The 22,883-nt window shown below is 35.6% G+C and overlaps 1 protein-coding gene across 17 annotated transcripts in view; it reads left to right on the top strand.

The window, feature by feature from the left end:
* DLC1 (DLC1 Rho GTPase activating protein) overlaps positions 1–22,883 on the top strand; it is a 467,463-nt gene that overhangs the window by 72,608 nt on the left and 371,972 nt on the right. For 10 of the 17 annotated variants that reach the window (XR_002339951.1, XR_002339954.1, XR_002339952.1 and 7 more), the window contains 2 exons: positions 3,148–3,307; positions 15,892–17,039. Coding sequence is in view for 12 of the 17 variants with exons in the window: in XM_021077714.1 (XP_020933373.1) it covers positions 16,017–17,039 (1,023 nt within the window). In the remaining 5 variants the exon portion in view is untranslated. Of the gene's footprint in view, positions 1–1,489; positions 3,308–3,445; positions 4,028–15,891; positions 17,040–22,883 lie in introns of those variants that run through there. The other 7 variants (XM_021077719.1, XM_021077718.1, XM_021077720.1 and 4 more) reach the window with 6 other exon arrangements.

Raw genomic sequence — 22,883 nt, 5'->3', positions numbered from 1 at the left:
CCTCCATCATGTTCCTTCACAAGTGATTAGATATAGTTCCCTGTGCTATACAGCAGGATCTCATTGCTTACCCACGCCAAATACAATAGTTAGCATCTACTAACCCCAAACTCCCAGTCCATCCCACTCCCTCCCCCTTCCCTTTGGCAACCACAAATCTGTTCTCCATGTCCACGAGTTTGTTTCTTTTCTGTAGATAGATTCATTTGTGCCGTACTTTAGATTCCAGATATAAGTGATATCAGATGGTATTTACCTTTCTCTTTCTGACTTCTCTAGTTCCATCCATGTTGGGGCAAATGGCATTATTTTGTTCTTTTTTATGGATGAGTTGTATTCCACCGTGTATATGTATAACATCTTCTTAATCCATTCACCTGTCACTGGACATTTAGTTTGTTTCCATGTCTTGACTATTGTGAATAGCGCTAAAATGAACATAGGGGTGCATGTACTTCTTCTTATTAAAAAAAATAGTCCTTAATTGCTCCACCAGTAAAATTGTTCCAAATGCATACATTTAACTGAGCTCAATAGAAGCTAGATTCTTCAGAAAAACAATCATGGAAGAAAGATGTAAATATTAAAAGGGCAGTGATTAAAATGGTAAAAAATAATTCCAGTTAACAGTGAATACAACACCAGCCATGAAGTTTAATGGCCTGGATTATTATCTCTAAATTTGAAAAACCCTCAGATCCAAAGGCTAAATCTGAGGTTTATGCAGGTTAAGTAACTTGCATGGGGTCATCAGGATTGTTAGTTTTGGAGCCAGACTGGTATACTGACACTTTGTCTTCAACTTTTTAACTGCCTCTATACCATATTTTATTAGCTGATTTAGTATAGAGTAATAGGCAAACATTTGAGGGGGAGTTAGGTGTTGAGATTTACAAGTGGAAAGGAGAAGAGAACAAATATTTTGGACCCCTCCTATGGTCCTGTCACCATGTTAAATATTTAGCAAATGATCTCATTAGTTACTCATATTTGGTAAAGCCTTTATGAGAATATAAGTTCTGGGGTTTGTTTGGAGTGAGGCAACTGAAGGACAAAAAATAAATAAAAATGATTAAAGATTTGGGAAGTAATCCTCCTAATAATAGAATTAATCAAGAAGTCATTTATTTGGAGAAGAGAAATGTTAAGGAGAAAATTACTAATAAGGGTGTCTAGATATCTAAAAAAGCATTTATAAATCCATGTGAATAGGGTTTTGTTGTTTCCCCAGGCCAATCTAAACAGAAACAAGGCTAAATTTACAAGGGGGGATTACAGTATTCATAAGGAGTATCTGGCTAAGAAGAATTAGCAGAGTGCAAATGTTTATTGAGTGCCCTCTATATACTTGAAGCAGAGCTAGAGGCAGATAGAGACAGAGATATACAAGTTATTTTAGGAAAGAAGTTACATCAATTTTCATTCCGTTCTGCTCCAGTGTTTTCCTAAGGGAAAGAGATACAAATTTATAAATATATCTGTATATAAAGTTAATCCTGCTTTCCAATCTGTGAGTTAAATGGAATTGCCCTTTTTTATAAGGAGGATTTGAAACTCAGAAAGTTTAAGAAGTCCACCTAATTTCACACAGCAATGAAGTGAGAGATGATTGAGTTCATATTAGGAGTAAGAGTTAGAAAATTTGGGTTCTAATATAGACTTGGCCACTCTCCATCATTTGATTGTGAAAAATTACTTCCATAAATTTCTAATACTTTATCTGTAAAATAAAAATAAGAGAACACACAAAGATGGTTGGGAAGATTAAATGAACAATGGTTTCAGTGGAAGTATTTTGCATATGAACATAAATAACTCTTTGAAGAATTTATGAAATTATGGACTTCCTTCTTGCCATATGGTTGAAGGTTAATTTAAAGGAATCTAAATGCTCATCTTTTAATCAGTAATGTTATGAAACAAACTTCTAAAACTTGCTCTGCCTCCATGTTTTTATTCAAATGTTTCTCATATGAAAACCATGTGTAATATGTTATTCTCGCCATTTTACATGTTAACCATATTTAACATATAAATTAGATATGAAACATAAGGTTCAATACTTCTAATAGTTCATGCTTTGCACAAACTTTGAGATATTTTAGTTATCCAATAGGAGAAGGAATAATAGCTATAATACTTCTCTGAGTTATCACCTACTTCACATTCCCAGGAAGTACTTAAAAGGTGACCTTTGTGATATTTAAGTGTCTGTCAGCTTGTCCGTCTTTATAAAAACTAGAGTCAACTGAGAATAAGTGTGAATATGTAAAAACTGCTTACTGTTTCAGAGATGTACAGCATAGATCTTAGGGCTATCAGGTTTAATATTTCTTGTACCTCTTCATAGGTTACTCATTTATACTGAAATTGGAATTGTTCTTGTACCTCCTATTATTGGAGATCTCTGGATATCTGCAAGCCCCACTTAGACCCAACAATCAGACTTAATCTGATCACTAATCATTGAAACAGTGCCTAAGTCATAAACAGCAAAAGAATCCATTGATCCATTGTAAATAAAGTAGAAGGGAGACATTACTGAGCAATTTCAACCAAGCAAGGTAATTAAACACAGAGAAGCTGTTTCCTGTCTCTCTGCTATAAACAACCATGTTGTTCCACTGGCCTCTCACAACCTGGATGTCCCAAGGCCACATCTCTCTTCTCTCCTTCCACTTTCCCTAAAGAGAATTATGGGTCATAAAGGAAGGAGAATTGGTGCAACTTCTTCCTTGAAGGGAACTGAGCTTCCTCTGCGTTTATATTTGTGTCATCTTATTATAAGACGAGCTAACATCTATTATTAATTGATGCACTAATTAAAGCCATACTTGCAGTTTCCATTCGCTTATTCCCTAAATTCTCCAGAGTTGGCTGTCTGGTTTTAATCAAAACCAAATGGTAGTCCAAGTTCCCAGCCTAGAGCAGCTAGGAGGAAGTCATCCAGGGGAGAAACAAGAAAGCAGAAAAGATAAACAGATGAGCGTTCCCAACATTTGTGTCGGAAGACGTGTGCAGATACTGTGAGCTGCCTTAGAGATGGGGTTCAGGGACCCTGTCCTGCTGGATGGAAGCAGTTGCAAATGGTTAATGTCAGCAAGACGGTAATAGGATCAAGATGGAGTCTGTCTTCTGCTTTTCCAGCACTGATGTGTCTAACTGGAGGATTCTGACTAGAGGTAACGCTGCCTATGCCATGACACAAACTGCTTTAGTTCCGTGAAGGATTCCTGGGATCGGCGAGCTCTTGAAGAAAACGTTCCATTTGCTGGATTCCTGGGATTTTACTTACAGATCTTCTCAGGTACGGTATAGCCAGCTGCAGCACTTTAAATGACAGAACTTTAAAAAGGTTTTCAAGTTCAGAAGAATTACAGCATTAAAACTCTAAATGCATCTTGCTCTCTTAAATGATCTCTGGAAAGGAGCACTGCAAAGGTATTTTGATTACAGTGCTTTTATACATTGAATATAGTGGAAAAGTTGTGGAGGAAGGCGGGAACTATGTTTTCTTTCTTTCTTTCTTTTTTCCATAAGCAGTGTGGGATAGAAAAAGCTCCACGGCTTTATGACTCTCTGGCTAATCACCTCAAGGGTTTTGACAAACTCACTTCAGTTCTGTGTAAAATCAGAACTCCTAAAACGCCTGGGCGGCCTCTGCTCCCCCCTCCCCTCCTCTCCGTCCAGTCTTTCTCACTTGCACACCACTCAGAGGCAGGAAATGCTTCCCAGGCAATCTGGGCCTGGTTGTGGAGGCCCCTTTTGCAAAACATCAGTCTGAATTTACTAGACAGAAGTCACTAGGAACGCCTTGACAGACTCCTGCTCCAGCTAAGGCTCCCTCCAGCTGCCGAGGGTGTTTTTGTTAGAATCACACACTGCGTAGAACTGCTTAGAATAGAGCCATGATCTCAACCACGAAATGGGAACTTATATTTTGGAGAAACTAACGGGGACGGACTCCTTTCCTAGCCTGAGTGTTGAACCAGGTCATGCCTTGGCGTTTCAGCAACTCCTTGTCTAGGTAAGACGCTGTGGACTATCTATCTTTATGCTCTGAGGCAATCTTGGAAGAGGCAGAAAGACTGAGAGAAATGTTAGCATCTTGCACGGAGTGGTGATTTCCTAGGTTTAGAGCTGAGCCATGAAATCAGAAGTAGAAGAAGTTTAGCAAGTAGAAAACTGGGAGTCGAATTGTTTTAGCAAAATGTCATTTCTAAAATAGATTCCATGGAGATTTTACTCTTTTTGTCCATAAACTAAGATCTTGTTTTCCTCCCTTTTCAATCCTTAATTTATTTATGAATGGTGCCAGAAGACCAGTTTTCTTATTACATGTCTTATATGAAACAAATACCTATTCTCACACATAAGTTTGAGGTGTAAATGATTTTTTTCCTTTCCTAGTCTTTTGCCAACAGAAAGAGTCGATTCCATTACAGTGACTTTTCTCAATAATGAATCTCCAAAGAAAATTTTGTGTCTCATTTAAAATATGAAGATTGGATTCCTCAATATTTCCCCACCCAGTTTCCACCACAAGTCAAACTGCTAACATTTTTTTTAAAAGAGTAAACGCATGACATTTTACAAATTATTTCTCACCTACATAGTATCTAATCCGATTCTTTAAAATTTAAATATCAGAATTGGATTTAATTTATATTAACTTTCCTAAATTCACTATTACTGCTCAGACAATATGTTGCATGAATATTTTTAATAAAGTAAATCTCAATGACAATGACACTCATTGTTACTCTTTTAAGGCAAGTGGAAATCACTACAATCGTGTGAAAAGCTGATCTGTGCTTATAATTCATGTAATCATAAAATTATATTTTCACTGGGCTGTAGTGTCTATAGGTTATCTTAAATGTTTACATGTACAGTATATTAGGAAAGAAATTTATAATGACTAAAATAGCATAGACTGTTACTTCATGACATACTGTTATATTTATATTTCTGAATATCTAGAATGAAAATCATTATTTTATAGCAATAATATGGAATGGTATGTGAGGAGAATAAATATCCATGCAAATTTCCAAATCTATTAGATTAACACAAAATATACCAAGTGGAATATGAAAGCTGTTTAACAGTTGGATCATAAGAAATCAGTGTTTTAATCATAAGCTTTTACATAGTATAAGGTGACCAATTGCTGTATTAGCTAATTACCCTTAGATTTAACGCTAGAATAACTTATATGGACAAATTTTAACTAACTCACTAACAATTTAAGTCATGATAAGACTTTTAAAATGATCTAAAAAGAATCTGTTTTTAAGTATGTTAAAAATGAAATACTTGACTTATCTAAATTATGAGTTAATAAAATCCCTCAATAAAATTTTAAAGAAGGAAAGAATATGAGGTCGCCTCTTCTAACACAGTTCTAAAGTTGCCAAAAAGGGAGCTGAAGAATGGCATTCAAAAATGACCTGTCCAAGGTCACAATGCTAGTTAGAAGAGGAGGTGATAGTGGAACCACAACACCGTATATCATAATTCAAATAACTTTATATTGCATCACCTTGTTCTCAAATAATAATTATGCATAATAATGTATGAACATATCAATATCTGGCAGAAGGCTACCTTTAAACAGAAAATTGGAATGCTTCTTAAAAAAAAAAGGCTCACAGCTGCCACAAATCATGATTTTAGAAAAGAATCAAATTTACAAAGTAATGAAATTTTCTCAAATGCAAAAGTTTTCTTATGCCTTCAACAAACACTTTAAAGGAGTAACTTGTTTGTGACTGTTTTGTTACTTTCCATGTTTATGCCAAGGAAATAAATCCATTTGCTAATAATTATATTAATATTTAGCTGACGTTTCTTAAAAACAGAGCTAAAAAGGAGCTTTTTTGATTCATAGCCTTGTATCCACATGGTATCATTATAAAAAAACCTAACAAGTGATGCTCAGAAAAGATTTTACTGCCCGCCATTGGAATGGGTTTTAAAATCTTATGTGCGCAGACATTCTTTTATTTGTCCAACCTAAATCTCTACTGCTGCAGCCTATTTCCAATTCTATGGGTTTCTACCTCAGTGGAAATGTAAAAACCCAAAATGGACATGTGAAAGAGTAAGTGTACATTTCTAAGCCAAATACACCCACTTCCTTTTATCTTCCCCTCTACAACTTATTTTCGGTGCTTGAATTGGTTCGTATACCTTCTCTGAGCTTTTCTTAAAGTCCTTTAGTTGTAAAGAATGCAGAACTGGTTACAGTATATAAATAAATGGCTGACCAGTCCAGTGTAAAATGGAAGAGTTGGCTATTTCATCCGTGCCATTCTTCATATATGACAATATATGTTTCTATGCATGTTGAAACAGTGCACTCTCCACACAAGAGCCTTTCTAATGAAACTAATATATGTCATTTCTAGTACATCCCATTTCTTTAGAGAAAATGTGACTCATGACGCTTTTTTCTTCCATTTTTATGAACCTGATTGGATTTCCTGATGCTACTCCCACTTAAAAGATCCGCTATTCAACACTCCCTATGTCTCCACACTGTGTTATTGGTATGAGGAATAAATGCTGTAAAGCCATAGCCTATATAAAGTGGTCACCTAATTACTAGAAGGCCCAATAAAAGAGAATACATCCTTTTATTTACTTTTTCTTGAGAACATCACAGTAAAAGAATTTTTCTGGACCTATCCAAACCTGCCTATATCATACACCTCACTACAAATACTTTAAACGTGGTTTAATCTTACTTATGGAGGGTGGGCCTTATAGTATTAAAATAATATAAATTGAGGGACATTTTATTTTATTTTATTTTATTTTTAATCTTTTTAGGGCCGTACCCGTGACATATGGAAGTTCCCAGGCTAGGGGTCAAATCAGAGCTGTATCCGCTGGCCTACACCACAGCCACAGCAATGCAGGATCTGAGCCACATCTGTGATCTACACCACAGCTCACAGCAATGCCGGATCCTTAACCCAGTGAGTGAAGCCAGGAATTGAATCTTCATCTTCATGGATGCTAGTCAGCTTCATTTCTGCTGAGCCACAACAGGAACTCCAAGGGACATTTTAAATGTGTCTTTTGTTTTTATTTTATCTGTTTCCTCTTGGAGAATGAATGAATTGGTGTCAGTATCATCTTACAATAAGAATTCTCTCTGTAGAAATCACTGTTGATGGCAAAGTTCCAAATGAAAGATGATTTAGATCTGGATCAGAAAATTTTATCATCACAATAGAGAAATGTCAAGAATTGTACATGAGAATTTAAAGAGGATGAGGGAAAACTCCTCCAGATTAGAAGGAAGTAGCATAAATATTGTACCTTCTTCCCCCACATAAATGATAAACCACATGAATGATATGCAGAATTAAATCAAACAGGTTTACAGAGAAGCTCAAATCCAGATTGACTTTAGTGTGGATATAGAAATGCAACATTTACCTCTGCGGTCCTAGTTTGGCATTAAACTGCTGGTCAGTTCATAGAGTTTTGAGAAGTAGATGAGTTCAGGTTTTGAGGAAGTTAAATAATATAAAGGTGAAGTGTAGATCTAGAGACCTAATATAAAAGAGACTGTTGTTTTTGATTCAGTAGATTATAGAGTATTCGAATGAACTTCAAAAGATTGAATAGGAACTCCATGCCAAAAAAAAAGTTGAAGGCAATGTAAACAACATGTTCACGAACTTACTCATGAATTAAGATAAAAGACTAAAAAAAGCAGTTGTAGCTGCTTGTATGTGTGAAAAATTTCACACTTCAAATTGCATATTGAAATAGCAGAATCGTTTAGCAACACAACTCAGATAATCCAGAGGAAATAAGTCCTTTATCAGAAATGAGAAAGAAAGGAAGTAAGAAGATCAGAAAGCAAGTTTAGAAATTCAATTCTTTTTATTCCCAGCAATTGGCAAAAATACCTAACATGGCAGGTATTGTCAATACCTGTTTGTCAATAAATATTTGTGGAGTAAATAGGAGGGAAAGAGCAAAGAAAGGAAAGTAAGACCATAGTTAAAGAGTGGGCATTGTGAGACTTTAGAAAAAATTTCCAGACATCCTGTAAAGATAGAATAATACTTTTTAAAGGAGAAGGAAAATAAGAGGTTGGCAAGAGTCATTAGAGCCTGAGGCCAGAGGTTAACAACACTCTCATAAGATGACATTACAAGTTCATTAAGAACCAGAAGGAAGTGTAAGTATCCAAAAATAGTTCAAAATTAAAAGTTACACAAGGCCAGTGAGAGCAGAGCCCTAGCGAATTTTCCACAATTTAAACAGGGCGGTGTACTAGAAAGCTCATGGACAGAGACAGAAAGCTAGCTCTGATTTGCATCTTTCCCATTGGATGCTCTGTGATTTTAAGCATGCCCCATACCTACTTTGAGCTTCTGTTTTTCATTGGTAAAATTGGGAAGGTAATGCAAATATTTATATCTCCATGTCATTTTGAGCATCAGATGAGATTTTTGTACATGTAAATTGTGTTGCAGACAGTATAACAAACAAATCCTTGGTTTTTAAAAAAAAAAAAAAGTTTAGCTCAAATCAAGAAAAAGAATCATGATATTTCTCATTGTGGTCAAATCACTCATCTATAAAGTAACATGGGCCTCTAAAGGACAGACCCTATAGCTCTTACTCAGCCATGGATTCTGTAGCTAAGATCTGCCATGAACTAAAGGAGTCATTGCCATCATCATGCTCATCATCAACGTCATTGTCATTATCATTTAACACCTAGTGAGTTCTCGCAATATATCATGGATTAGTGTTCTACATATATTATCAGCTCACTATTAATATAGCTCAATATTATTCTCTATGTATATTTTTAATTATTCCCATTATAGAAGCGAAAAAAACTATGGAACACAAAATCTAAGCAACTAATGCAAATCAGCAGGAAGAAAAAAAGATTCTTTAACAGACATCTTGCCTTCACTAAAAACAGAGATAATAATCACTGCTCACCAATAGGTGTTAGAGATTGGGCTGGTTACTTAGTCCTGCCAAAATTTATCCCTATTAAATTAGGACAATGCTAGTACCCACTTCATAAAGTATTTGTGATAATTATTATTGAAGGAGATGATGTAAGTACAACAGCAAATACATGGCCTGATCCATAGTAAATGCCAAATAAATGGGAGCTTTTTTGGTTTTACTATTACTGTAACCATGGTCATCAAAAGTTTGTAATGTACTACTATTACTTGGGTATAGAGGACACTTGGTAGTAAAAAGAAACTCAAATTTACATAGGCAGATGACAAAATAAGATGGGAATTACAGATGTTAAATACAGAAGACAAAAGTTGATATGAGAGGTATCAATCCCTGATAGGATACTAACCTAACAAAAGTAGCTAAATTCTCAATGAATTCATGTTCCTGATTTCAGTGAAAGTTGTACTTATTGAATGACTGAAATCTCTGTAACCTGTTGTCACCTAGCTGTCTGAGCACCTGTGCTGGTGTAGACCTATCTCTTATTTACATTTAGTGATTACTGTGTCTACTGCTAGAGTATTCTTAGAAATGATAGCAAAGCTAAAAATAGAAAGACACTTAAAGCTAAACCACATTTTACCACACTGACGATAAAGCTTTATAATTCATGTCCCTTGTGGAATAGAAGTATCTTTCTATAATAAGGCTATTGCTTTGCTACAGGAGAAAAAAAAAAGACAACAAAATTTTTGACATCAAATTTAACTCTAAGGTATTTCCTATTGCATGAAAAATTCCAAGTGAAACAAATTTGGGGCAAAAGCAATACTTTTCTTTGGTTATCAGGGAATTTGCTGGGAAAAGCTATCAAGTCAAAAACCCAAATGATTTATTATTCATTAATGAATTTATTTACAGAAATATCTAAGATACAGTGTAGTTCTAGATGCTCAAAGAGTTCTGCAAAGGATGGAACACTGTTATTGAGAAGACTGTGTACTTAAGAAACATAAAACATGAGAGCCCAATGGAAATAGAGAAATCTAGAAATTACCACATCCATGATTCACTATTGTTCCCTAAGATTGTGTTAACTTTGTGATCTCTTGGAAAATTATCCCCAGGAAGGTCTTAGTGATCAGGCAAATATCATAACGTGTTTTCAAGATTTCTCCAAATTACATATTATTTAAGAAAATGTTCCAAGAATTTACAAACCTGGCTGACCTGAACTATGAAGTAGTGATAAATCAAACACTGCCAGTATCTGGGTTTCTCCCTTCAAGGGCGTTAGAAACTACTGAGGCTACATTAAAAAGCGTGAAGCTGGAGTTCCCGTCGTGGCGCAGTGGTTAACGAATCCGACTAGGAACCATGAGGTTGCGGGTTCGGTCCCTGCCCTTGCTCAGTGGGTTAACGATCCGGCGTTGCCGTGAGCTGTGGTGTAGGTTGCAGACGCGGCTCGGATCCTGCGTTGCTGTGGCTCTGGCTTAGGCTGGCAGCTACAGCTCCGATGCGACCCCTAGCCTGGGAACCTCCATATGCCGCAGGAGCGGCCCAAAGAAATAGCAAAAAAAAAAAAAAAGCGTAAAGGTGGAGGTAAAAACAAGACACCTCAGAAATAATAACTTGCAATTTTGTAACACCTTACCCTTTCCTGATGAGCTGACTTTTAATGGATTGACAGAGTTAATGTTCAGATTTACTTAATTTCAGGAACATATTTGACTCTTGAGAGCTAAGAAGGAGAAAAAATTTTCTAAGCTCAGTAAAACTAATATATCTGCATAAAAATAGGTAAACATTTAAAGAATATTTTAATTGGGTACCTACTTCTACATTCTTCTTCTAAAGACCAAAAATGATGAAGGCTTGGATGCGTCTTTTGGAAAAAATGATGTACTACTTACTCCACTGACTCAGTCCATTATAGATGGGGTTTTTTTTTCTGTAATTGACTGAGCCTTTTGATAATTTCCAGACAGCCTAAAGACCTGGAAGCTTTTTCATATATCATATTTTAAGCTTCGTTAAGCAATTTACCAGTAAAGGATTTTAGCAGGAGTTTGTTTTTCTCCACAGACAGCTAATGGGGCATAATGAGTAAATTCCAACCTTTGACAAAGTATGTAAAAGTAGATGGATAATGATTTTGTGAAGGATTAAGACACAGATTGCCACTAAAGAAAGGAAGTCTGCATGAAATCATGCAGAGATAGATTCTTGCATCATGTTATTAAAGGTTTCTCTCTCCTACTCCCTAATTCTAGCCCTGTTGAATTTGAATTAAGTAGCACTAACATGTTAAAGAAAAAGTGCTAATTGTTTTTTACTAAAAGTTGGCTACCTTGATTAGACTCATAAAAATGCTTTTTAAAGTGTATTATCTTTTTTTATTTTTTATTTTTTGCTATTTGTCCATGCATGTACATAAAGTGATCAAGAATAACCATATCAATCCTAGGCTTTATTGATGATTCTAAGAATCTTGAATATGTGACATCAATTTTACATTGAAAAGCATTCCTCTCATGTTATAACTGAAGAGTCGGTGCTAGTGGAAGATGCCCAAATGTGCACAATTTATTTGGTTAGACAATTTGTTCTTTGACAGCTCCATCAAGAAAATGAATTTAATTTTGATTTCCACAAATGCTCACTGTTAGGAAATATAATTTGCCATTAGCGAATACACATTTGAGAGACTCTGTTAAGCTGTGATCATGTCTATTTATATGTTGTTGATTCTGTTCTAATTGTCCAATTCAGTAAGTGAGTGGCAATTAATATATGCAAAGGTGACTCCCTGAGCATAGTCCAAAATACATTATAATATCAAATCCCCCTAGGAAGCTGAAGCTCCCCATCTCTCCATCTCACCAACTTGACCCTTATCATGTTGGTAACAAAGTGGACCAATGAAGAAATGTCCTTTTCTTTGTTCAGCTGGATTCTCTGTTACTGCAAGAGTGCATGTTAGAGAGTTTAACCCAGTTTAATTAAAAGGAGATTATTTCCCTCATTCTTCTCTTCCTTCTCCCAGTGACTGAGTACATGCTTTGTGGTAGCTATTACACATAGGTAAGCATTAAATCAGTAGTAGAAGAAGAACATGACCTAGAAATTTAATATGGGATGGGCAGTTAAGAAGAAAGACATGAAGGGAAGAGTTCCTGTTGTTGCTCAATGATAATGAGTCTGACTAGTATCCATGAGGATGCAGGTTCAATCCCTGGCTTTGCTCAGTGGATTAAGGATCTGGCATTGCTGTGAGCTGTGGTGCAGGTTGCAGATGCAGCTCAGATCTGGCATTGCAGTAGCTGTGGCATAGGGCTGTAGCTGCACCTCCCATTCGACCCCTAGCCAGTGTGACCCTAAAAAGAAAAAAAAATGCCAATGAAAGGAAATCAGAAATAACTCCAGCCACCTAAGAAGAAATTAGGAAAATAAAGAGAAACAGGCAGTACAATTATTATGGCTTCATTTTCTCTTCTATTAAATATGCAGCATCTGTGAGAAGGTGTTGAAAAATAACTCAGGAGTCAGTCATGTGTGAGTGTGTGTATGTGTGTGTGTTTAGTTATACATATGTATATATATATGTGCACATATCTATATATATCATCTGTGTTCTGAAAGGATAAAATGAGATGATACATACTTCGGTTTATATTCCCCATGTTTAGCAGAGTGTCTGCATCTCATTTAGCACTAAACAAATACTTGTTGAGTAAATGATTATGAGTGGGCAGTGTTGCTCTCAGTTCTAAGGTACCGCCCACTTGATTTCAGCCACAAGTACTTCATTTGCTATAGAAATATTCTCCCAAGCTATAGAATCAGCAACAATGATTACCATCAGGCTCTTCTTCCCTTAGGACAAGTGTAAGGTCAAAATACAAGGTGCATGTTCAGGAGCAAGTGCAAAGGAGAGCATTATCACTTGATATAAGAAATAGGTCAGGAATTGCCACACTAGAAGATCTTCAATTGTTTTTTTTTAGTACAATAATATCAATTTTGATTAATTTTAAAATATACACTGTATGCCACAAAATGTTTATGTTAAAGAATTGTGTTACAAAATTAACCCAAACAATAAATTTTAAATCCCTCTGTGTGTAAACATCCTATGCACTAATATCACAATAAGCAAATGTAGACATTTCACAAATATTTTTCAGAATCATTCTGTAATTGGAGGTACATAGAGTGTCTTATAATATTGACGCAGTAGTGTTTCAACACATGCATTTAAGAAGTGAAAAATCCCCATGGAAATTCACTTCATAAAATCAACACCCTGGAATGACCTACACTTTTCCAGGTCGTTCATCCAAATCCTCAGCAGTTGAGCTCATTCTGAATGAAACTGCATAAAAATGATTACAAAAAAAGTAATAGAAGTTTGCAAAATAAGTAGTAAATAGTTAGAAATACAATTTTCAATAAGGCAGCCTGGTGAGAAGGCTCAAAAAAAGTCAAGTCTTTTACAAAGACTTGTCAATCTTACAGGACAAATTCTAGTCAATTCAGATGACAGAAAATGAGGGCAATATACTCAGATGCTCAGATGTGATGAACAATAATTCAGTGCTTCTTTTAACTTGATCCTGAAGGAAGATTTCAACCGTAAATCTTACAGAGTTTAAGTAGTAAGTGTGAAAAGGAAATCTTGTTGAGATAATTTTTTTTCAATCTATCAGACCACAAGATGTGAAATGAGCATCAAACTGTAATGGCGACGGTCACAATGAGAGCTAGGAAATTTTAAATCTTCAAAATAAAGACAGTGTAAATTCATGGGAATGATTTGGAAATGTCCAAAGAACCTAGATTAGAAGTAAGAACAGAAGAGTTGTGTCTGTTGAATCTACCTAATTTACAATCTCTCTGTGCGGCTAGATTGTCTCAGACCTTGTTGAATTGTTTTCCTTTGACCTTATAAAAAATACATACCTACTTGCCAAAGGTTGAGTGCAATAGGTTAATTAATATTATGGTAAAGACTTAAAGGGAAAAATCTTATGTAATCTGTTCCCCAAGTGGTTAATAAAACTCTTTCTCCTTCTTCATAAAAGAAATAAAACCAGAATTCAATCTCGGCTTAAATGTAAATGTGGCTTAGGAATTACACAGTAATACCACGTGGCATTTCTTAAGTTAGCCTGGTCTTTCTACACTGGATAAAAATAAAGAAAGCATCTAAAACAGAACCACCCTATTACAACCCAAATTTGCCCATGAAAGCAGAAATTTTCTGGCCTGCGTCTATGCGTTTTTTCCACTTTCCGTAGCCTCCCACATTATAATGACTTATGCATGGAATTCAGGGACTTTATATTTTCTTTTGAATGCAAAATGAATGCCAATGTGGAAAATGTGAAAGCTGACCATTTTCAAAGATACTCACAGACCTTTAAGGAAACCAAACAATATCCAGAATGATAATCGGTCAGCATTAGGTACCAAAATTCTAGTGCATTCCTTAATTTCACTGTTCTTTACAGGATTGGGAATATTTAACTTCCTGACATATGTTCAGTCAGAATCCTCTGAAATTTGGGGTGGGGAGTCAGAGTTCTTTTCAATAGACTAAAATGACCCAAAGCCAGCGTAGTAGTTAATTTCGTTTATAGCTGAAATCAATAAGCCAGTCCATGGTGTGTGTTGATAGTTCTTGTGTTAAAACTAGAAATGTTGCTCTTGAATGGGATTTTTCTTTTGCAGTACAGTCATTTAGTTTCATTATAGGGCAACATCAGGGCTAGTAATTTTTATGGGGTTGAGTTTACATGAGTATAATTTTTTGCCTCTAACTAAGGCTTTGAATAATTCAAGGAAAATGATGGATACCTGGAATGTGTTTATATTCTGACCTTATCTTATATCTGGTTTTCTTGTTTACCTAAAATTTTATGACTAAATTCTAACAGAAGTATGCAAACTAAACACCTTAGAAGCCAAAAAGAATGAGATTGAAATTTCTGAAGAATTTTTTAATTTGTCTTCTCATGCTCATATCTTTTTTGGTGCACCTGAATTCCTGACTGAAGAGTTTAGATTTTATACCTACTAGCGATATGTGGAGGGAAGAAGTGAAAGTGGAATATTGTTCCATAGAGAGAAGGACATTTGTTGGCTATTTGAGCCTGGGTCTTAGAACCAGGGAACACTTTGAATCCAGGCTTGCATCCTAGGTGCATAAAACGTTGGGCAATTTATCTAATTTCTCTAAGCTTCAACAACACTAGCTTGCTGGCTGGTAGAAGCAGCAGTTAGATATATGAAAATGTATTTATCCTAAGGCATTGTAAATGGTGTGTGTTATGCTTTCTTATCCATGACTTATGTGTTAATATGAGCTAAACTGGATTACTCCATGTTTCTTAGTCACTCCCTGGTGTAAATACACCCTGGTAGTTTGGGATCTGTATTAGCTCTTTCACACACTAATACCTTACATGTGCAGTCTGTATAGCTCAAGTTTTGCATGAACAGTTCCCTGGTGGTCTTCAGCGCAATTCAAACCAAATAACCATTGGATTTCTATAACAATTTGTGTCCACAAAAGTAAATCTGGAAAGCATGTAAGCTAGAACAACTAGTTTCTTCCAATGAATTTTATTAGGTAAAGCAATCCAAATATTTTCCTAACAGAATTTTAAATGTGCAATAGATATATTTTTATTCATTAACAGATCAATCAATCCAGATGCATTTTAAAATATTGTCAATGTTTGACCAGAAATATTAAATATGAAATTTTCTTCTAATATTAGGCTGCTTCTTAAAGAAATAACCCTATTAAGCTTTATAAAATTCTTACTTAATTTTTCATAGCACAAATTAAGTACTTTTTTCCAAGATATAGATTGACTTTAGAATTATATCCTGAACTATATATTTTTTAAAATTTTTTAATAGGTGCAGAAATGACAAAACTTACTCTCATCTTCAATCAGTGGTTGTGAAGTAAACTTTCATCAAGTTTCATCTCCTTTAGTCTCATATGGAATGTATCTCTCTATCTGTAGTTAAACTACGATGACATGTCTGTAGCTATCAGAAAGAGAAGCTGGGAAGAACATGTGACCCAATGGATGGGACAGCCTTTTAATTCTGATGATTATAACATAGCATGTCATCATGGACTAGTGGCTGACAGCTTGAAGGCAAGTATGGAAAAAGATGCAACTCCAAATGTGGACCGCAAAGAGAGGTGTGTTTCCCTACCAGACTGCTGTCATGGCTCAGAGCTGAGAGATATTCCTGGGAGGCCAATGGGTCACATTTCAAAGGAGGTGGGTGAACATGACAGCCATGAAGTTGAAGATCAATTTCTTTCCCTGGAGGCCAGCACAGAAACACTTGTACATGTTTCTGATGAGGATACCAACTCTGATCTATACCTTACAGATGACAAACAGATATTAACCACTCAAGGGCCTAAAACATCAGACCAACAGAGCATCAAAGGAGCAGGCTCCTTAGTAAAGACACCGCCCATCATGGAGAGTAATCAAGATTCTTATGACTCTTGGGAAATGGCTGGTAGAGCTGATTTAGTGATGGAAGAAGAAAAGGGGGAGAGGAAAGTTGGTGACATGGTGAGTAAAAGCCTGGAGCTTTGTAATGATATAAGCTTAAGTGAAATAAAAGATGCATCCAAAATAAATGAATGCAATTCTTTGAATGTGAAAGATATTGTGCCAGAAAAGCAATTGCTTAGTTCTGCTGTAATTGCTCAGCATCGAAGGAAATCTGACTTCCCTAAAGATGAACATGAAAGAAACACCTGCAATACAGTACAAGATGAGTTCTTGGCTATTCCTTCTACGGACACAGGACTACCATTATTAAAAACAGATTCTGGAAGCTGCCTTCTGCAGCCTCCTTCTTGTGCTGGTGGAATGTCAGCTGAAAATGGCCTGGAGAAGAGTGGTTTCTCAGAACATCAAAACAAAAGTCTTCCAAAGGTCAGCTCAGGAGATGGCATGCAGTGTTTACACTTAAAGGAGACTCTGGCCACCCAGGAACCTGCAGAGAATCAAGTCAGACTTCGTAAAAAGAAGGTAAGACACATGCACCAATTATCTGGCTTTTGGAATTTTATAAATAGCCTTATTTCCATCACTTATTATTTTGCTAGGCTTAAAAAGACATGTAGGTGTTTCTTTTGTCCAGGAGTATAGCCATGTGACTCAAAGAGCATCTTCTTTGGGAAATCATCGAAATCTGTAAAAATTAAAGCAGGATAACCTGTCCATTTCACTAATGATATTTATAATGGTTCATGAACATTCTATTTTAGAATTGTTGAAGATAGAATTGATTTCACTTTCTTCAGTTGGAATTAAAAAGCCTGCAAATAGCTTATAGTTCAAGGCCTATCTTCTGAAGAATAATCTCTAATTGGAAAGAATGTCATGGTATTTTTAAGTAAAATTAATGACTTTTTAAATGAAAACCATTTATTTCAGCTTATTATTCCCTTTAAAAAGTATATTTGATGATAATTAAGATGATGTAAATCACATATTTAATCACATATTTGCATACACCAAAGCAATAGTACCCCCTCTGCTTACATATGCAGATGCAATTCAAAGGATACCCTGCACATTCGCTATCAGTAGTTATACCGACTTTTTTTAAAACTCTTGACTGAAAAGGAATAATAACTGAAATAAATTTTTATGCTGAGTCACCTTTGACTAATCCTGTAGAAGCCATGCTCCCTAAGAACTTTCCAAGTGAGAGACAGGACTGGAGTGGAATTACATGAAGCATATGCAATGAAGCATGAAGCATAGTTAGACAACTCCTGGCCAAACTTTGTCATCTCTTTAAGATTTCCCCAATATTCTTCCAACCATGTAGTACCTGATATAAATACAATTTCTTTTTATAAATGCAACATGCCCATTGGCGTTGGAAAAAAAAACTGCAGATTGGACACTTTAGTGTAATATCTCTGTCCTTCTCTTGATATAATATTAATCCGCTATTCAAATTCTCCTAAGACAAAACTAAGGTTCTTAGTTCTGTTCAACTGGGGCTATCTACATTGAGAAAAAAACCTCCAACTCTCTTTGTGGTGGAGAAATCTGGTTTCCATAAACTGTGGTTTTGCCAACAAACTAGATCAGTAACATGTCATAAGTTAGTTTAAGTGAAGTCAAAGACTTTACAGCAAAGATCAATGTGCTCAAACTACACACCAATGGAGCATTTCTATGCTTCTGGCGAACTCTTCCTTCCTTACATAAATTGTATTAAAATGTTAATGCGCCATAAAGTTGTTATGATTGGAATGCTCAGGTCACTTTTCCAGAACTGTCCATATATTCTATCAAATCTGTTGGAGGAAATGCAATAATGACATAAGAAAGTATTAACTGACCTATGACATAGCTTCCCTAAAATAAGACAAACCCTGACCAACTGCCGACAGAAACGTTAAACATTCCAGAAACATATGCTCACCACTTGGACATTTATATCAATACTAAGAATGCTGGAAAGAATTTGTTCTTGGACATGTCACTATAGCATGGTTGCATTACAAGAGCTGTAATTATATCTCATTTACAAGTTCTAACTTAAAAATTCTATTTTAAGCATTTCATCATTCTAAAGTGTTATGGTGTTGTCTGGCAGAGTATTTGTTTTGACTCTGCAACTCATTTGGGATGCTTTGGGATAAAGAGATTAAATGCAAATTTTCAGGGTTGGGATTTACTTTGGAAAAGTACCATTATGGGAAAAGCCACTAGAATCAAAATGTGTAGGAATTTTTGTTCTATTTGGTATTGAACGAGTGTTAAAATACCTTTGAATGGCCAACTAGCCATTTTAGAATGCTACCAAAAGAAATAATAAAACAAATGCATAAAAATATATGTACATGATGTATGTATTGTATGTTATTGACAAAAAAAAGAGATACAACCCAAATTTCTATCAAGAAATAATGTACAATTGTTTATCTATGGTTGGAGTGATATACAGCTGTTAAAAAGATGGAATGAGATCCATGTGCTTTAAATGAATAGTGGTTATGATATAGCAAAACACAGTGGCAGACTAATATTATAGCACATCCCAACTGTGTATGATGAAATGTGTAGGTATAGATAGCAATACAGGTATAGATGGAGATAAGATAGGAATAGAGAAGAGATTTAAACATTTCTGGATGACTATAGGGAAATATGCAAAGTTCTAGACAAATAAGTACAGAGTTGTCGATAGCAATTACTTTGAGAGAATGGAATTAAAAGCAGAGATTTTCACTTTTTAGCCTCTATAATTTTTTATAAAAAGCGTTAGTTCTATGGGTGAAGTGCATACAATGAACAGAAGTACAAAAACAAAGTAATGTTAGATATGTAAACTATTTGAAGCATTTTCTGCTTCACACAAAACAACCCTTTAACTATGCAGTTAGTTTGATTATTATTACTTTTATAGAATTGAAACAAATATAAAATTTTTCTAAATGTCAACACAAGTTTCAATCAAGTACTTGATTCTAATTCTAGTGCAACTAGTTAAAACAGGTAAGCCTTTTGGGAAGACAATATGGATCATATTCCATGTCTAAGGCAATCGGGTGCCTGATTCTGAAAAGTGTTTACTTAGTTGTCTTTAAACTATTTGTCAGCCATGGTGACAGCTTTGAGATTAGAGCTTAGACAGGAGAAGTATAATATAATATAATATAATATAATATAATATAATATAATATAATATAATATAATATAATTTTAGTGAGAGAACTTTAATCAGCTCAATATCTGATGGTCACGGAACAAACCAACTCCTTCACTGAATTTATGAACATGAATTTTTTGGGGGAAGGGGTCAGAATATAATCATGTTCTAAAACAAAAACAGAGTTTTGTTTTGTTTCGTTCTTAAAAAAATAAAAACAGAGTTTTGTTTTGTTCTTGAAAAAAACAAAAACAGAGTTTATAAGGTTAATCCTCAGAATGCACTGAAATACTACTCTAGAGATAGCATTGTACTTTAGAAAAAATCATCATTCCTTGAAGCCTATAAATATTGGCAGACATTTGTTGTTTAGCATGATTTTTTTTTCTTACTTTCCAGTGATATTTCTGGCCATCGAGGATAGCCACACATACTTATTAGGAGTCTCAATTGGAGATGACTGCATTTGTAGTATATGAAAATATTGACTTTTTAAGCTAATAGCTCCCTTAAATATGATGAAATATATCATTAAATTTAAGCCACTGAAATCAAAGGATAACCAAATAGATCATGAGCAGACATTAGTAAATGAGCCAAGAAAGCCAAGTGGCATATGACCAGCGCTTACAGGGCGTGGGTTGGTCTTTGGGGTAGGGCAGCTGGTTAAGAGCAATTCTCAGAGATAAATTCCAAAGAAATGTGGAGGAAGGAGACAGTCTAAGAAGTGGTCTCTTCAAACCAAATGAGATGTGAAGATGGAAAATATGAAGCGAAAGACTTGAGGTTAGACTTTTTTTTTTTAAAGAATGAGTGTATCTGTTTTTGATGGTGGTTTACTAATTAAAGAGTCCAAAACTCAGTCTTTTCTACAGACAATTTAAATAGTTCTCAAATTTTTGAATAGCCATAATCATTGTATAAATATATAAAAATATCTCATATGGCTCTCATAAGACATACTCCATATTACCAAGCAAATAAACCACAAAAGATAATGCAAAAAATGATCTGAACTTTGAGATGACACCTAATTTCACATTTTAGCCAAAAAACCTCACATCCCAGTGGTAAACTAAACATTATCATTTTTGCTGCAGATGGACTGCTATCACAGAAAGCCAGTATAAAAGTGGCTTAACCATTGCCTTTCTCTCGCACATACATAATGATTGGGTATAAGCCAATGCATAGGCCCTATGTTTTCAAAAACCTTAGATCCGCTTATCCAACTGCTCTGCCACCATGAGCCAGTTTCCATATTCAAATCAGAAAGAAGAAGAAAGGGTGTAGGGATGGCCACTCTCCTGAGTAAAGACAGGACCCATAAGAAACACACTTCTTTTGTCCTTATGTTTCAAGAACTTAGTTGTATGGCTACACAACTATTGTATGGCTAGCAATAAGTGCTGATAAAAGGAGTCTGGGTCCTGAGCAAGCAGATACCTGCTAAAAAATTCTATTATCAAAGAAGAAGGAAAAATTATATTGAAGGATAACTCATAACATGACTATGTTGAGGTGCAACACCTAATGTAAATATATTTCAGTATATCATGGTATGTTGTGAATGAAATAAACAGGCTGAGTATATGTTCTGCGGTAGTCTACATAAATCCCTGGAGTTCCCATCGCGTCTCAGTGGTTAACGAATCCGACTAGGAACCATGAGGTTGTGGGTGTGATCCCTGGCCTCACTCAGTGGGTTAAGGATCCGGCATTGCAGTGAGCTGTGGTGTAAGTAAGTTGCAGACACGGCTCGGATCTGGCATTGCTGTGGCTCTGGCATAGGCTGGCGGCTACAGCTCTGATTAGACCCCTAGCCTGGGAACCTCCATGTGCCATGGGTGTGGCCCTAGAAAAGACAAAAAGACCAAAAAAAAATACATATATATATATTTATAAATCTCTGATGCTTAAACTTCAGACTACATAATATCTTTCCATGTTAGGAAACTATTTTATATGTTGTAGGGCTATTGATCAAATGCAATACTCTTTCTTACAGAAAAATTGTCCAGGACCAAAACATTATTCTGTACACATGGGACTTTACCTCTGTGCAAATGCAATACATTAATTAGCAGTGACTGAAGAAATCAAATATTTTCTCTTACCCTATCTTTAAAATATGTATAGATTTGGTAAAAGCACACCTGTACCTAAAATGACTTTCTCATTTCTTTCTATGACCTTCTTGATCCTTCTTAGCTCCTGAATGACTATATGGGAGCCTTGTAGCATGGGAGAGCTAACATTGACCAATGTGGTGACTTGAAGAACAGTAAATTATGCAGAGGATCAAATGGACCAATATAGGAAGCCGGCTGGAAGAATATTAAAAGGGCAGGTGGAAGTTGTCTAAGAATAAAAACCAAAAATATGGTTATGCTGTGGCCCCAAGATATATTGATTGAAAGCAAGAACTAGTAGAAGAATTAGAGTTTGTTCAGGAGCTTAGTGTCTACAAAGAGGGAAGGAGTGGGAAGCGGAGTTAAGTATATACAGATCTGCAGGTAGAGTCATAATGACAGTATGATTTTATATGAAGGTCTCACCGGCTTTAATGACACAAGATTATGGAGCAGACTTTATTGTTTTGCAACCTTTTCCTCTAGCTTTAGCATTGGCCCTGGCAGAGAAAAGTTGCTACCACGTGGCAAGTCGATGTGTCCCAGGTAAATCTGGTAGCTTTGTGCATAGCTCATTTTGTGTGTTAGGCTACCAAAAACCATCAAATTATTTCATGCCATTTAAACTGGGTTTTATCTCATAAACAACTGGGAAACCAAAAACATATTTGCAGGTATTTGGGGCTCAGATATTTTGCTTCATAGTATACATGATTCCCCTAAATCCAACCAGACATGCAAAAACACTCAGTTGTATGATAAAAGATAACACTAGAAATAGCATCTGGTAAAAAAAAATCAGTAATTAATATTGAACATCTTCCATATCCCAGGTACACCATGAGCCAGACACTAGAGTTCCTCGCTCTGTGAAGCATATAGTCCCTGAAATACTGCTGGAATCCTCAGATAAGGCTTCTGTTGGACTAAGACATAAGGCAAGCATTGAGGAAGGGAACAGTAGTGACAGAGAAAGAGGGAAGGGGAGCCAGGGCACAGGAAGTATATGGTTGGGGAGAAGAAGGCAAACAGGAAGAGAGAGGGACAGAGAGACAGAGAGGGACACAC

This window comes from Sus scrofa, chromosome 17, assembly GCF_000003025.6.
Source record: "Sus scrofa isolate TJ Tabasco breed Duroc chromosome 17, Sscrofa11.1, whole genome shotgun sequence".
Lineage (NCBI taxonomy): Eukaryota > Metazoa > Chordata > Mammalia > Artiodactyla > Suidae > Sus > Sus scrofa.
This window is presented reverse-complemented; position numbering and strand designations above follow the sequence as displayed.